The 15,951-nt window shown below is 38.5% G+C and overlaps 1 protein-coding gene across 2 annotated transcripts in view; it reads right to left on the reverse strand.

Moving 5' to 3' along the window:
• The window catches only part of skap1 (src kinase associated phosphoprotein 1), a 51,371-nt gene that overhangs the window by 34,445 nt on the left and 975 nt on the right, over positions 1-15,951 (reverse strand). For both annotated transcript variants that reach the window (XM_047376441.1, XM_047376440.1), the window contains exons 2-4: positions 13,736-13,841; positions 13,150-13,175; positions 12,949-13,062 (exon numbers count right to left, since the gene is read on the reverse strand). In XM_047376441.1, coding sequence (XP_047232397.1) covers positions 12,949-13,062; positions 13,150-13,175; positions 13,736-13,841 — 246 coding nt within the window. The remainder of the gene's footprint in view (positions 1-12,948; positions 13,063-13,149; positions 13,176-13,735; positions 13,842-15,951) is intronic.

The raw sequence follows: 15,951 nt of genomic DNA on the forward strand, positions 1-15,951 counted from the left end.
ATCAGCTACAATTAAAAAAAATTATATTGGCAGTACACCATTGCATTTATCAGTTAGTTGTAAAATGTCAGTCAAAACTGGGCTTAGTACTACTGTGGCAGACTATAAGATCTGAAAATTATATTTTATCGCTCCTTTGCTGTGGGGAAACGTTCCACAACCCCTGACCCTATTTTTATGTTCTATTACGGTGCTTTATTTTAATATAAATTCTTTATTTTATTTTGTGGATCGACAAAAATCTTTTAGCTTAAAAAGAACAGTAGTCTTAAGCCAACATTGGCATATTCACTGTGGTTAGTTGATCTGATTGTGATTTAGGAAACCAGCTTTTTTTGTATTATTAATGACAATCTATTAATGGAAGTCAACTTCTCATTCTCATACTTTCTTTTTCCAGACCTGACATAAACAGACTACCTGTTTAGTCTTCAAATTTACGTCACAATTACTTTATTCAACTATAGGAAAGAAAGAAATTTGATTACAATTGACTGAAAAAGCAATATACTTGCAGTATTTAATGACATTTGGCATCATTTACTAGGAAAATATCAGCCAAAATTGGCTTTTAACACTGGTCCGTCCAGATGTGACTCCCTAAAAATTAAAGCTGACAATAAAATCAAAAAGTTATATTTTCTTTTTCCTTTGCTTGGAGAAGGCTTTTCATAAACCCTTTTTCTTCAATTAATCTTGTATTTATGAGTATTTATGTTGCTTATTTGCAATTATTTATGTTTTCATTTATCTATTTTATTTAAAAACATCATAAATGGGCAAAAAACAACCTTCTTAAATCCTTGTTGACATGTTCAGAAAGATTTAGAGTGTTTTTATTTAACTCATGAAAATTAATATATTAATACAGTACTTGTCTATTTTTTCTTTTGACATGAACATCCAAACAGACTCCCCCATTTAATAGATACAATATTGTCCCAATAATGTTATTTATATAATGAAAACAAAACATCTGATCTAGAAAAACGTTATCCTATCAGAATTTTATATCACTTAGCCCCAGTTAGCACTGCTCAAAATTGACTTGTTCAGATGTGACCCCTAGAAGCATAAGCTGACCATCAGATCAGAAAGTTATCATATGTTTTCTTTCTGCTTTTAGTCCTTGTATAGGGGGGCTTTCACAGTGCCTTTCGATGTGAGAGGTACTGCATTGAATGCAGCATCAGGGGGCAGGACCTGACCCCTGCATGAACTCAGCTGATGAGGTGAAACAGAAGGCACCGAGAGGCTCCCCGGCCCTGAGGGGGGCTGCGGGAAGGAACGCTGCTGATTCTACAGACGAGGTGAACGAGACCGCAATCCTCTTCGATACCATCCTTGATTAGGAAAAAGGATTCACTCAGTGCACCTTCACCCACCCGGTGCTCAATCTGTGTGCAGACTGAGCTAAATTGATACATTTTTCCTCATTACAGTGGGAGGCCTCTGCTGTGTATCCCTCCAGCAAGGCGGCCGTCAGAATGGAGGAGAGAGACTGAGAGGCACTGAGGTTAAGGGCACAATGGCTTCTCAGCCCTCCTTCCCTCCCTTTATTTGATTAGGACTTCAGTCATCGATACATAAACCATGTTTAGGACCTCCTAATGCATGTGTTTCAACCAAAGAAAACATGCAGTGCATTATATCAGGCTGCATGATGACTGTGTCACAGTCTAATAATGTTTAATGGCACCAGAAATTTATGCAGAAAGGATTTGGGATTTTTTGTTTCCTTTAAAGATGAAGATGTCAGTCTGATTAAACAACAAATCAGCCTTAATGTGGTAGAGAGAAGCATTTAACAGGACAAAATCATCACGTAAATATTTTATCACACCTAAGTCATGTTGGTTGTTGCTTTTTTATCGTGTGGTGGTATATTATATCTGATGCAGTTAATAAAAAACTTGTTTTTCTTTCTCTTCTTCTATATACGGGAGTAGACGTCAAGTCATGCCTTGAATCCGCTCTGTTCTCAGACCGGCCACTCTAAAGACACTAAGGGCCTAAATTTACAATGTGACACCAGCTTCCCCCTGGGCAGCTATGAGCAGCGTCTACAGCGACCCTAAATTTCCTTTTTCCAGATTTACTACCACTATTCAAATGCTTAACTGCAGATACAATGATCCTCTAATCGCTGGGGATGGTTTTCGGCTGCTTTCGCCGACAGAAACAAAAAGAAAACACAGAAATAACACTACAAATAACGGTAATGGAGGAGTGTGAGCATACAGAGTAGCTGGCATATCTGTGAAAATAAGTGATATAATATCGTTGATGATATGGCCAGAGTGGGGAGGATAAAAGAAAAAACACTTACCTTTCAAATGCAATCATTGCACTTTTAAAATCTAAACAATATAAATAAATCTTATATTACTGATCAAATAATTTAAATCAAATCTAAATGAGGATCAGTAGGTTGTGAAGTGCTGCTTGACCTATAACTAGTGTAGTACCGTTTTACACATACTGCTTAAATTTTATTGTATCTTCAACTACGTCTCATATGTAATAATAAAGTATTTTATGATGCTGTCACTATTTGACATGCTTCTTAAATTAACAGCGCAGGCAACAAGTGTCAGGAAATTAAATTTGGGTGACAAAATTCAGAGCAAATACTCACTGGAAAGAGCAGATAATTTAGTTTTATCATTCATTTTTAATCTTTTGGTTAAATATTCCATATTCTTGTTATTATTGTGATTCTTAATGGCAGTAGTGTCAGTATTAATAATAGTAGTAATATTTTTTAATTAATTGATACATGAGTAAAATACTGATTTTACCATATAAAAACAAGATAAAAATGTGTTTGTTTTTCACAGTGTCTCTTTAAAAGTATTTTAAAACTAAAATATTTAATATTTCTGATATACATTTAATATGACAATTTATTTGTGAGTCATGACAAAATAATTTAGCTTTCTAATATTTAGTTTTTCTTTTCTTTCTTTCTTTGCCAGAAAATCTTTTTTTTTTAAATAAAGCAATGAAATGCCATTTCTAATTACCTCTGTAACTATTAATTATGTATTCTTTATTTTAATTAGAAATGGGGTAAAGTAATGGAGTAAAGTAACAAAAGAGTTTTAAGAATTTATTTAAATTTCTAAACATTTTAAAATGTTCTTTGTATTTTATATTTGATTAAAATAATCAAATACAGCATTAAAAATGGTTTTTACAATAGTCAGCAAACCTAAACATGGTTTATGTATCGATGACTGAAGTCCTATTCAGAGAGACATTTCTTATTTAAGTCAGAACTCAGAAAAACAATAACATTAATGGAATAATCTCTTTAAAATAAATGCCTTCCACAATATTAATCAGCTTTATAAATCATGTCTTTATTTTTTTTTTTTTACCATTTATCTGAGCGCAGCCAAGATTAAATGAAGCTAAATTGTCAGATATACATGAACAGGAACAATTTCATCATGTTTTTTTTAAGGCTGATATTTCATAAAAGCATGTAATTTAATTTTGATTAGTGCAGCGGGGAATATTAATACTAAAATTAATTATCTAAATGCATTTTTGTAATGAAACTACAGTTGCTTACAATAAAATTGGTTCCCAGTCGAAGGGTTTCTGATTTCTTTCCCATAAGCCTGCTTGCAAGCAAAGGCCACTACAAATCAATGGTAAAAATGACCATTGTGGATAAGCAATCTTCTAACAGCATACAAGCCCAGCACAGCCCTGTCCCACTTGGCATGCGCATCCCGGCGATCCCGCCGTAAAGAAGGATGCATCCCTAACATCTTTGAATAACACCAAAGTATGTTAATGACCTTAAAGTGCTTCGTTACAGCAACAATTAAACAGAAGGATCCTGGAGGTATTGGACGCCGCAGTGTCACTGTCTGTGTACAGGCCAACACATCTCTCCTATCTCCATTTATTTCCCTAAGAAATCAGCAGGGCCACCTGGGCTTGGCATTGAAACTTCATCCATCTCCAGGAATGGATTCCAGTGGAGGGCAAAATCAAATTCTCATTTGCGAGGAAGGAAGAGAAAGAGAGGGAGTGAATGCAGGAGGTACCTGGGAACACTCACCTCTGGGTGAACCCGCCGCATCTGATAGTTTTGCTATTTGTCTGTGACATTGACAGCTCTGGGGGAGATTAGGAGCCACCCTGCCCCTGCTTTCCCCACTTTGCATTCTGCCTATGCGCCTCCTTACAGATGAACGGCCGTGCATTTACCTTCGGCCGTTTTCTCTGGGTTTCATCGCCGACTTCAGGCAGAGCCGACGGAGGGATGTAATTATATGCGGCGCAACAATAAAACAAAGCAAATGAGAGGGGAGCTGCATCAGAGGGCAAACGAACCAGCAGGCAAAAAAAATCCCGGTGTGGGTTTTTGAGGGGGGCAGAACGAGGTGGGGTGGGGGTTTCAGGCCAGAGATGAAAGTGATGGATGCCCTTCGGTTAAATACGTCCAAATCCCCCCTTCAAGCCGCTCTCTTGCAGGCCGAGTGAGTGAGTGCGTGAGGGAGAGTGTACAAGATTAATAGTGTAAACAGCAAGGGAGAGAGGGAAAGAAAGGCAGCCAGGAGAGAGGGAGAAAGAAAAGACTATCAGCATCTGCAGCGGCACAGTAGCCCTTGGGGAGTTGTGTGAACTTTTGAACCCTTATGGCAAGCGTTCACAGCAATGCACAGATCCCAGCGACTGCCTCATAACGCGTGAGAGTCCTTCTAAAACAGCACACAGATAGCAACTGGAGCCGGAGAGGGAAGGAGCGAGAGAAGAGGAGTGAAAGTCATTAACATATTCCTCGCTCGCTTGCAAACGAGGAGCCGCTATCCAAATGTCACAAAATCCATACACCAATGAACACGACAAGAGATGGATCTTTAGGCAGATATTCTGATGATCAAATACAGTAAATGACTGTCTGAGAGTAAAAAGAAACTTTGTGATTTATGCAGGTTTTCTGCAACACAGAGACAGATCCTTCATACATCTCTGAAACGGACTGCAGGCAGGTCACAGGTTGGCCAAACAAGAGGGTCAAAAGGTCAAAAGTTCAGTAAGTGGGCAGACAGTACAGAACAAAAAAAACAACTGAGCTAAATCATTCATAAAGAGGCCAGACACAAATCAGAGACCAAGAGAAAAAACTGGAACTGCTGTATAACAGCAAAATTTCAACTTTCTGCAAAATCAAACTTCAGACACAAACAAAAAGCCAGCTGGCACATTAAACACTGCAGATTAACCCACTAATGGAGCTTCAGTGTGTCTGGCTTTGTCGTTTTCCTATATCACCAGCCAACAGGGCCGGGCACACACTCTTCCCTTTTAAATGGGTTTTCCAAGCTTCAGCCAAAATGACAGAGTTTAGATTTAATATTCTATTTACAAGCACGGTGTAATAATGTTGTTGCTGTGCGTTGGCCCCTCATATTTAAATGAGAAATGGGAAACAGTGAGACATAAGTTCAAATTGGTTGTCCAACTGCATACTGGTGCCAGTAATTGGTTTAGGAAATTGGGCAGAGACAGCAGTCCCACTCTGGGTTGAACAAATCTCGCTTTGGAGCCGAAAGTATGACTTAATTAAACAATGTGTCAACTGAGAGAAAAAGAAATGTTAAATATTATTTAAGTCAAAGCAAATGCAAAGATGCACCAATCTGACTTTTACGGGTTGATAACAATTTCTGGTTTTCCAATTTGAACCAACTTGAACCGATCTAAGTGCTTCAGGTTATTTTATAATTGCACATAGTCTACATACCTTTGGCTACTGCATTTATAGACCAAAAACTGAATTTCAACACATTTAATGAATTTAGCATTTGACCTGCTGATAATCGATCAGATCCTATTAAGGGAAAACTGGCAGATTGATTGGTGCATCTCTAAAATAATGTGCTTCTACATCCAACTTTCCTGTTTGAGAGCATGGTGCTTTTCAATGTACAAGTTGAGGAAAACGTTTTTCCTACTTACTGGGATTTTTACCAAATCCAAACTTGTAGCTTAAGGTTTTCTTAAAATTTAAATCAAAATTTACAAATACCACATGTAAAACAAAGTTACCGCCAACATTAAATTTCAGAAAAACATCCGATGGGAATGTTTTGAATATGAGAAAAGATGGCTGGATCCCATTTCCAAGGGTTTTTTCTTACCTTGTCTCCAGGTACCTAATTCAGGAAGCAGTTAGTATACTACGCTTTTGAAAGGTTATCAGTTCAAGTTGATTATGTATTAGCCAACAATATTTTCACCCTTGTTAAGGAACAAAAATATAATACTAAATGTAATCGACCTACCTATATCTACATTAATATAATTTAAATGTATTTAGTGTTTTCGACAACATATGGTCGAAATAAAAATAAATAACAAATATACTTTTTGTGTTTTTTTCCCAAAACCGCTGACTCAAAGTTTGTTTGAAGACTAGCATAGTTAAAGTATACTGATATGACTGCAAGTATACTAAAGTATGTAGGAATGTTATATACTGAAATTACTTTTTCATTATGGTAATAAGTCAGAATATATCAAACTAGACATTACAGTGTCTAGTATCAGTAGCATATTTAAAATGCTATTTTCTCTTCTTTTCTTTCTCTTCTGAAAATGAGGTCAAAATAAATTAAAGTATTATGCTTTGAATTTTACATTAAAATGTTAGTGGTAATTGCAAAATATTTTTTATTGAAAAAAGTACATTTGTTGCTTTTTATGATAATTAATAAGAGGTTATGGAAGATTCAGTAAGTTATATGTTATTATTAGAGACCTTTGAAGAACATTGGGATTTAAATGAAAGACCTGCATGAAATATGAAAATATGGCATATAACATACTAAATAACTTATGCAAGTTCTATAATTTTGTCAACTTAAACTGGAGTGTTTTGGCTCTGACATTTTACTCAAGTGCACCAAGGTTGCCTCATGTCAGAGCCTTCCTACATTAGGTATTTAGTAAATATAAGTAAATATATCCTTTCCCAAGAGGCCAGAGAGGCTAGACTGAGATGGTTTGGACATGTAAAAAGGAGGGATGGTGAGTACAATAGTAGAAGGATGCTGAGGCTGGAACTGCCAGGCAGGAGGCCTAGAGGAAGACCAAAAAGGAGATTTATGGATAGAGTGAAAGAGGACATGAAGGTAGTGCGTGTGAGAGAAGATGCAGAAGCTATGTTAGATGGAGACTGTGGTGACCCCTGAAAGTGAAAAGCCGAAAGAAAAAGAACGAGATGCTTTCCTATGAGGAAAAATAATTGCCTACATACAAAAATCGAGTTTCAGGAGCAGGGATGTTTAACAGGTTTGCAACATAGGGTTTGTAATTTTGTCACAGTGGAATAACAATGGAAATTGTGAAATAAACCAATGTGACCAGTAAATGTCTTTTAAAAATAAAAATGGATCTGGTTGAAATAGGCAGGAATTATCAAACCTACATTTACATTACATAAATAAATGTAATTAAGATTTAGTATGCAAATTCTGGGCGTATTTAAAACCACTGAAGGCCTAAATTTTCCATTTTTAAGACCCTGCAGTAGCCGTGTTAAAAATCTTTAACGCTGAGACTGAATATATTACAGCACTCAAATGAAGCATTTCAGTGGTTGTTTTGCTGTTAACATATGTTAGCTGAGAAAACATCTACATTTGTAAGTATATTTTACTTCCATGTGGAGACCGGTACACTCACAAGACTTCTCGAGACCAGAACTAAACATGGTGAGGCAGAATTTAGTTTCCTTACTTCTCAGCTCTGGAACAAACTCCCTGAAAACCTGAGATGTAAGCATATTTTTTACTGCAGACTTCACATGAATGTCAAAGATTATATTATTAGTAAATTTTTCCCATGTCTTAACTACTAATTTTCTTACCTCTGTTTCTGTATTTTCCTGTAAAGCGCTTTGAATTACCTTGTGTATGAAAGGTAAAACTGCCTCGGTTTCTAGGTGCGGCCCTGCAAGATTTCTAGAAAGCTATTCCTCTGAACTCCACAGAAGCAATAGTGAAAGCACACTCTTGGAAACATTGTGTAGGGGGCTAAAATGAGGGTTAATGCATAAAATGGGATTCAGCCTTTAATGTACATGAGTCCAGCAGGGAAAGAGTGCCATTAGTAGGGGATCATTTTAAAGAAATTGTAGAATTCGAAAGGTTTAAAAATTAAATGCAAACCACAGTTAGTGAATTTTAGGCTAAAAAAGTTTAAAATGTTATTTTTCTGAATACATATTGATGCCTACAGTCACACCTGACTAAATATCAGAAACCCACCGATCACGAAAGTGCCATCTTTTCTGCATGCCTCTTGAAAAAAAGCTCCTCCTGCGGCACTCTGTCATCGCTGCTGCTTCCCAGCAAACATCCCCGAGCGCCCAGCAGAGCTCCCCAATCAAAGAAAAATAAACAGGCCATTTCGACTTCGTAAACTTGACCTGCAAACAGCATGAAGGGGCTAAAAGCCCCACAATTTCAGCTGTCTCCTGGGGTCTGCTTTGTCTGTGTGAAGGGGCGTGCACATGTGTTAAAGAGGTCTTTCAAGCCAAAGGGGGGGATTTGTGCCTGTATTTGTTTATCTATGCATAATGTGCTGGAATGACATGGATATGTGATGGAAAAAAAATTCCTTAAAACAGTGCACGAGACCCCAAATCGGGGCTGCTGCACCAGAAGGGGGGTTGACAGACGGAGTTGGGGTGAGGCGGCTGGCGCAGTCAGGTCACGGGTGCGGTCGGCGGGTGAAACTCAGTTCACATTACCATGCAGACACCCAGGCTCACAAAAGAGGCTCCATCTGTTCTTGTCAGCCATTACAAATCTGGTGTCACCCAGTCCACTGAAGACAACAGGCCACTGCATCTAATCAAACGATGCAGGCTCCTCCTGTGTGTAAAAGCAGCCATCGACTTCACACTCACTCACTCACTGGTTAGGGGAAACGCAGTGTGGCAAAGGCAGGCAGTCGATCACCACAGCTCATACATCCTCCCAGTCACAAAGTCTCCATTGTGTACAGTAGACTCACATAAAATCAAATAAAAAAGACCCGAATCAATCTTCAAATCAGAATAAATCCTCATGGTTTTTGTCAAAAACGAATTTTAATCCCAAAGTGTCATCATGCATAACTTTTGATCCAAAAATGATCTCATTAAAAACCCGTGCCATTTTTTTCCCCACTAACACCCCTCTTGCTTAGAAACAGGCCGCCATGCAGAAACGCCTGAGCCATTTCTTTCAGTGAACACAGGATGAACTATGAACTCAGCATGCCCTTTCAGTAGGGACACAGAGCAGTGCCTACACCAACATGGCTGCTGTCTCTAAGCACTAACAGATACGCGGCTGTAAGATTAACATTTTTTTAAACAAAATGTTCGAATTTTTGATGCATTAGCAAAAAAGAAGAAATGTGTTCCAATTTGAAAGAAAATTAAAGAATAAGCATATTCTCGTGCTAGATGATTGACCATTCCTCACATTTAATAACATGACACTGAGCTTTAAGTATCTTACACCACATCAACAGACAGCCTAATTTGTAGTTATCAGTATAGCCTTAAGGGAAACTTTTAAGGCTTGTATGGTTCAATTTTATTTGTTTCCCAAAGGAAATCTCTTCTTATTTACTCTGATAATTTAAAAAAAGAAAAATGGTCATTATTGCCTTGTCTAATTGCGGCCTATCTTCACACCATCTGTTGTGATTTATTTATTTTCCAGAGAGACAGAGAGTTTCTCTTCAGAGGGCAGAGAAGTTCATTAAGCTGTTTCCAAATAAGGGATCAAGCTTGACTCAATCCAGCTGGCGTTAACCACCGGCATCCAAAAATATTGGAATTAGTCATTGTTTTGCACAGAGAAATTCCTCATACATCAAGCCTTAGCAAGACAAACAGCAGAGGTGGGCACCTGAGGCTGCAGAGTGCATAATGCCCACCTGCGGCGTGTCACGTCAAGGGATATTAGAGTCAGAAATACTAAAAGTCTGAATGAGAGGGAGGCAGGATGGAGAAAGGAAGATAGAGAGAAAGATTGATAAAAGGGAGAGGAAGGATGGAACACACATAACCCCTCAGGTACAGTGTTGTATTTCGAACCCGGTTGGGAAAGAATAGAAGGGCTGTGGGTCAATAAATCACTGCATTAGCCTGTAGCTACAAAGCCTCCACCCTGTGTGGGCTGCCTCCCACTACACACACACACACACACACACACACACAAAGAAGACGACCAGAAGCTGAGGTTTTGCCACAGGAGGGAGCTCTAGGTCACCATTCAGCTCTTTGTGACCCACCAGCAACATTTCTCTGGGTACCTGAAGTGGTAGTGGGGGTGGGGGTGGGGTGGGGGTGAGGGGTAGAAGAGGGAGGAGGAGTCACTGATGTCACTGGGCACAGAGGTAGGACAGGAATTTCACAGGAAGTGGTCTGCCTTTTTTTCCATTATTTTTTAAATTTTTCAAATTTAGAGGATTTGCAGCAATATACAACAAAATGGTCCACCTGCTCTTCCTGTGGTGAGGAGCAGCTTTGACAAAGAGGATAATGAACTAAAGCTGTAGCTTTCTCAGAGGAGAAGTGTATTGTCTCCTGGCAGACTAACTGGTCCTCTTTCCCATTTCCTTTGTCAGTGCAAAATTTAGCTTTTCCAGAACAAGCACATTGACAATAATGTTTGTTACATCTTAATGAATTATATTTTTATCACAAAGTTAATTTATTTTAGTAATTCATTTCAAAAGCTTTGAGAATACAGTATTGTAATAAAGTTTTTGCCCTGTTACAGATTTCCTCTGCTTTTGCATTTTTTTTTTTTTTTTTGCACTTCAGTGCTTCAGCACAATAAACTAATTTTGTTAACAGATAAAGAGAACCTGAGTGAATTCAAAACCCATTTTTCATTGATGATTTCATTTATTGAGGGAAAAAAGCTTTCCAAGCCAACATGGCCGTGTGTGAAAAAAAAAGTAATCGCCCCCTAAACCTAATAATAACTGGTTTTGCCACCCTTGGCAGCAACAACTAAAATCAAGTATTTCAGAAACTGGCAATGAGTGTTTTGGATTGCTGTGGAGGAACATTGCCCACGTTTTTGCAGAATTGTTTTAATTTAGCCACCATGAGGGGTTTTCAAGCTTGAACGACCTGTTGAAGTTTATGTCACAGCATCTCAAGCAGATTTAAGTCCGGACATGGAATAGGCCTCTCCAAATCCTTCTTTATCTTATTTCAAGCCATTCAAAGATGGACTTGCTGGTGGGCTTTGCATAACTCTCCTGCTGCATAGCTCAAGTGCACTTGAGCTTATGGTCACAAACTGATGGCCAGACAATTATCTTCAGGATTTTGTTGTTACAAAGCAAAATTCATCGTTCCATCAATTACAGCAAGTTGTCCAGGTCCTGAAGAAGCTCCTGACGATCTACCACCATCATTTTTGGCTGTCAGTATGATTTTTTTTTTTTTCTGAAATGCTTAAAGGGGACATATCATGCTTTTAAAGTCTTTCTTTTCACACTTAAATCATTCAGTTGTGGTCTATATAAAGTGGAACTGCAATGCGTTGGTCTGAACTACTTGTTATTGTAGCTCCGCAGGCTCCTCTTTTACCTGTTCTGAGGTGCGTCTGAGCAACTCATTTTGGTGCTGTCTCTTTAAATGCTGTTGAGGCACTTCACACCACACCCCCCTCCAGATCAAGGCGCTCAACTTTAACCAGTTTGCCCATTTTTGTAGTTTGATAACAATTATCTAGCGCCACAGAAACAGGACCAAAGTGTCTAAAACAATGCAAAACTGTTTATGTAATAATACTATTCAAAAACACGCAGTACGATTACATCCTCAATGAGCTTAAAGCAACACACAGCGCTAACATAAGCTGAAGGCAAGATGCTCCAGCTATCAAAACAATGGCCAGGATTTCATATCAACACACAATAAATTAATGTCTAATAAGGTTTGTTGTCATTTTAGCATTATTTGTAGCTCACAGCTTTGCTTTGTCTGTCGTTTCCATAGACAGAAGAAACTGACCCCTTAATCAGATGAAGTATTTCAGCAAATCCTTCTTGATACTGGTGGAGGTTGCTGAAGGCACTGGTCCTTGAAGTGGGAAAATGGGAATTTCCCCACTTCAAGGATGTGGGTAGATTTCCATGAAAAATAAAATTTAACCAGGCACTTCGAAGAGGTTCTGATGCTAGGGGACGGTGTCATGAATTGTGTGGGTTAATACACCCAACAACTAAACTGAACCTATCCACTTGCAGCGTAGGTATACTTAAGCTTGGACTACGAAATTGCAGCAAGAAATGAATGTGGCGGATACGCAAAACTGATCGGCAGGAAGTCCATGACCTTATTTAGCTTTTCCGTAGTAAATATAGTGATGTAACAGATGGTAGTGACAAATTAATGGACTGAAAATATGTCCCAAACAGAATATTAAGATATCTCCGCAACACCTTGAGAGACTATATTTAACCTTTCTGCATTCCTACAGACAGCAAGTACACAACAAAATGTATATAAGGCTAGAAAATTGGATTGTGCATAAAATGTCCCCTTTATCTGGCCTGCATTGCTTTTGTGACCTACTAATATATTCTTGGAGTAGTTCTGGTTGTCCTAGAGAGGTTCACCTGTTCCATGCTTTCTCCATTTGTGGATAATGACTCTGACTATGGTTCTTTGGAGACCCAAGGACTTATAAATGACATTGTAACCCTTTCCAGACTGATATGTATCAATGACACAGTTCTTGAATTTCTTTAAATTGTGGCATAATGTGTTGATTTTTGCGATCTTTTTTTTAACTGATGTCTTAAAATAAAAGCCTATGAGCTCTGGTTTCAGCAAACCCCTATAATCTACACCACACAGACACACGAAACGATTCAGAACCAGAACTATTGCAGACTCACACTCAGGGACTCCATCATCCTGGTAGTCTGACACCGAGGCATCATCCGAAGGAGCAGAACGACCCAGACTGGAACTGTGGTTGTCATCAGAACCCTCTTCGTCCCTGTAGTCAACTAAGCATGTGTGGGAAACAGAAAAATAATGCAAAGAATGAAGAACAGTGTAAACATTTTTATCAGAGGGATTAACATTTTACTCACATCTTAATGGAAATTCCTGAGGATTCCTGCAGGATGAAAAAAAAAAATACACAAATCAAAATCTCCTGCTGTACACTATTGTTTACTGTGCTTTTCATATTTTGCAAAGCTCAGCTGAAGCACTATTTGAGAAATTCAGTAATTATTGCTTCCTGTGCCGTGCACCTCAAAGCCACAAGTTTTTTGTAACACAACTGAAGAATTTCCCCTGCAGTGCAGGCAACTCAAACTTCCGGAGTCAACTAGCAGATCTCATGCAAGGGTTTCACTTTCTGGGTTCAAGCACTGTTACTTGAACATGTACATTAAAATACAATAAGATTCAAATATCAGATTGAAAAAAAATTGTTGTATGAGATCTTTAACAAAAGTAAATAAGAACGGGGGGTGGATGCTGGTGTCATTAAATTAAACAAGTTCTTTCTAACTCAAACTGTATTCGCAGCAATTGCTGCCAGAGTAACAATTTCCTCTTTGTATTAACAGCAAATGTTCAGTAATAGTGCGATGAAGTTACATTGTCACACTTCAGCGGTGAAGTATATGTGCCTCTCGTATTGGATTTTCTCAGGATGTAAGAGCCTACCTTACATGGGCAACCCTGAAGTTATTCAGCAGGACCTGCCGAGTCTCTTCGGCATTTTCACTTAGGTTCTCATCCTGAAGGATCTCCGCCACAAACAACTCACAATCTGCCGAGCACAGAAACATTAGAAGACATTTGTAAATTAAATGAAATTGAGAGCCACGTTTTAATGACTAGGTCAGAGGATGAACACAAGAATATGTTCAAATTTAACAAAAGCTTGACAAAGCTCGCTGCAAATACTATCCAGCGAGTATTTGGGTATTTGATGATCTTGCAAATAAATAAGGTTCTGATTAATTTATTCAGGTCAGGGATTATTGCTCAGTGCCCACAGTTACCCACAGCGACTTCAAAATGTATTTATACCTCTTGAACCTTTTAACATTTTTTCACATTACAAACACAAACTTCAAAGTATTTTTAAGCAATTTTATGTGATAAATTAACACAAAGTAGTAGAAGGAAGGAACTGATATAGTTTTCACAATTTTACAAAAAAATAGAAAACCTGTGGGCTTTCTTTTTTCATTTAACCCCCTTTACTCTAATACATCTCAATAAAATCCAGGGCTACCAGTTACCTTTAGAAGACACCTTGTTAATATACGGACTCCACCTGTTTGTAGTTCAACATTATTCATTGTAGTTTGCGTTCAGATACCCCAAAATAAAATCAAGTGCAATCAATTACCTTGAGAAGTTACCTAAATAGCAAATAGATTCTAATTGTGTGTTAATTTCAGTACAGACACAGCTGTTCTGTGAAAACCTCACACATTTGTTTGAAAACATTAGAGAACAAGCAGCATCATGAAGACCAAGTAACACAGCAGACAGGTCAGGGAGGAAGTTGTGGGGTTTAAAGCATCATTAGGTTAATACATGTTTTGAACAACTCACAAAAAACTGTTCATTCCATCATTGGAAAAAGAGGATGACCCTGCTGCAAACCTACCAAGGTATGGCCGTCTTACTGAACTGACAGGCCAAGCAAGGATAGTATTGATCAGAGAAGCAGCCAAGAATCTTTTATTTTCTTTTTGTTTTTCTGGGTTCCATCCAAACCCATGTCCAGCGGACAAATTAACAATGCACATCCCCCTTAAAACTCCAACCTCTCAGTGAAACATAGTGGTGGTAGCATCATGCTGTGGAGATGCCCTTCTTAAACACAGGGAAAGTGAAATGACATGCTGAGAAAATGGATAGAGGTACAGAACAATCCTGGAAGAGGGGCAGGGGTTCAGCAGGACAACAATCCTACACATACAGCCACAATGCAATTGGTTTAGATCAGGCGTCCCTTAATCCCGGATTCCACTCCAAATCGGGTCCCAGAGAGCGTTGTTTCCGGACCGCAAAGACTTTTCTCATTTACTATGTAGATATAGACATTTTATTCCTGGCGCTTGGGCTGCGTGGACACTTGGCCGCCAGAAAACCACAAAAAAGAAGCTATGTGGGGTCCTTGAACATGGGTTGCTAATGCCCCTTTTCCACCAGCTCTATTCCACTCAGTTTCGCTTTACTCAGTACGGTACCAGTTGTGTTTCCACTGACCCACTGTCAGCTGGAGCTATGACGGCTGAAGCCCCACCTACAACCATCAGTGTAGTGCGCTGTGGCGTAACTGTTAATAGCTGCCAAGTTACTAGCTTGGGAGCTCATGTTTGCTGACAGTGTAATGACTTGGTGGTGCACAGACGAGTGAGTAAAAGAATACAGCTTATCAAAAATGTGTAAAGCGGACTATGAAAATCACATATTTAAAGATGAACTTTCCTTTTAGGAATCAGGTGTAAGGCCAGTCTGCCTTATATGTTCTGAATCAGTTGGACTTATAAAGAGTGGAAATCTAGAGATACATTATGAAACCAACCATAAGAACTTCTTCCTGGGTTTGACTGTAGGACAAGGAGAATAAATTAACTAATGTATGAGCGAGCTACTTGGCTGATATCACGGTCAAGTTGTGGCAGAAACTCTTTAAGATGGAAAAGAACGACTTTAGGAAAAGGTTAAGGAAATTGCCATGCATGCCACAAGCACAACAAGGAGAGCAGAACTTTATACCAAGATGTACTGACCCAGCTCGACTGAGTCATTCAAAGTGCCTTTAATATTGGTACTTAAATTGAATTACACTTCTCTGATCAGCAGATGATTTCATGGACATATGAATAATTGATCAGTAGTTAAAAAACAAAAATTCT

The sequence above is a fragment of the Girardinichthys multiradiatus genome, chromosome 10 (genome assembly GCF_021462225.1).
Source record: "Girardinichthys multiradiatus isolate DD_20200921_A chromosome 10, DD_fGirMul_XY1, whole genome shotgun sequence".
Taxonomy (NCBI): Eukaryota; Metazoa; Chordata; class Actinopteri; order Cyprinodontiformes; family Goodeidae; genus Girardinichthys; species Girardinichthys multiradiatus.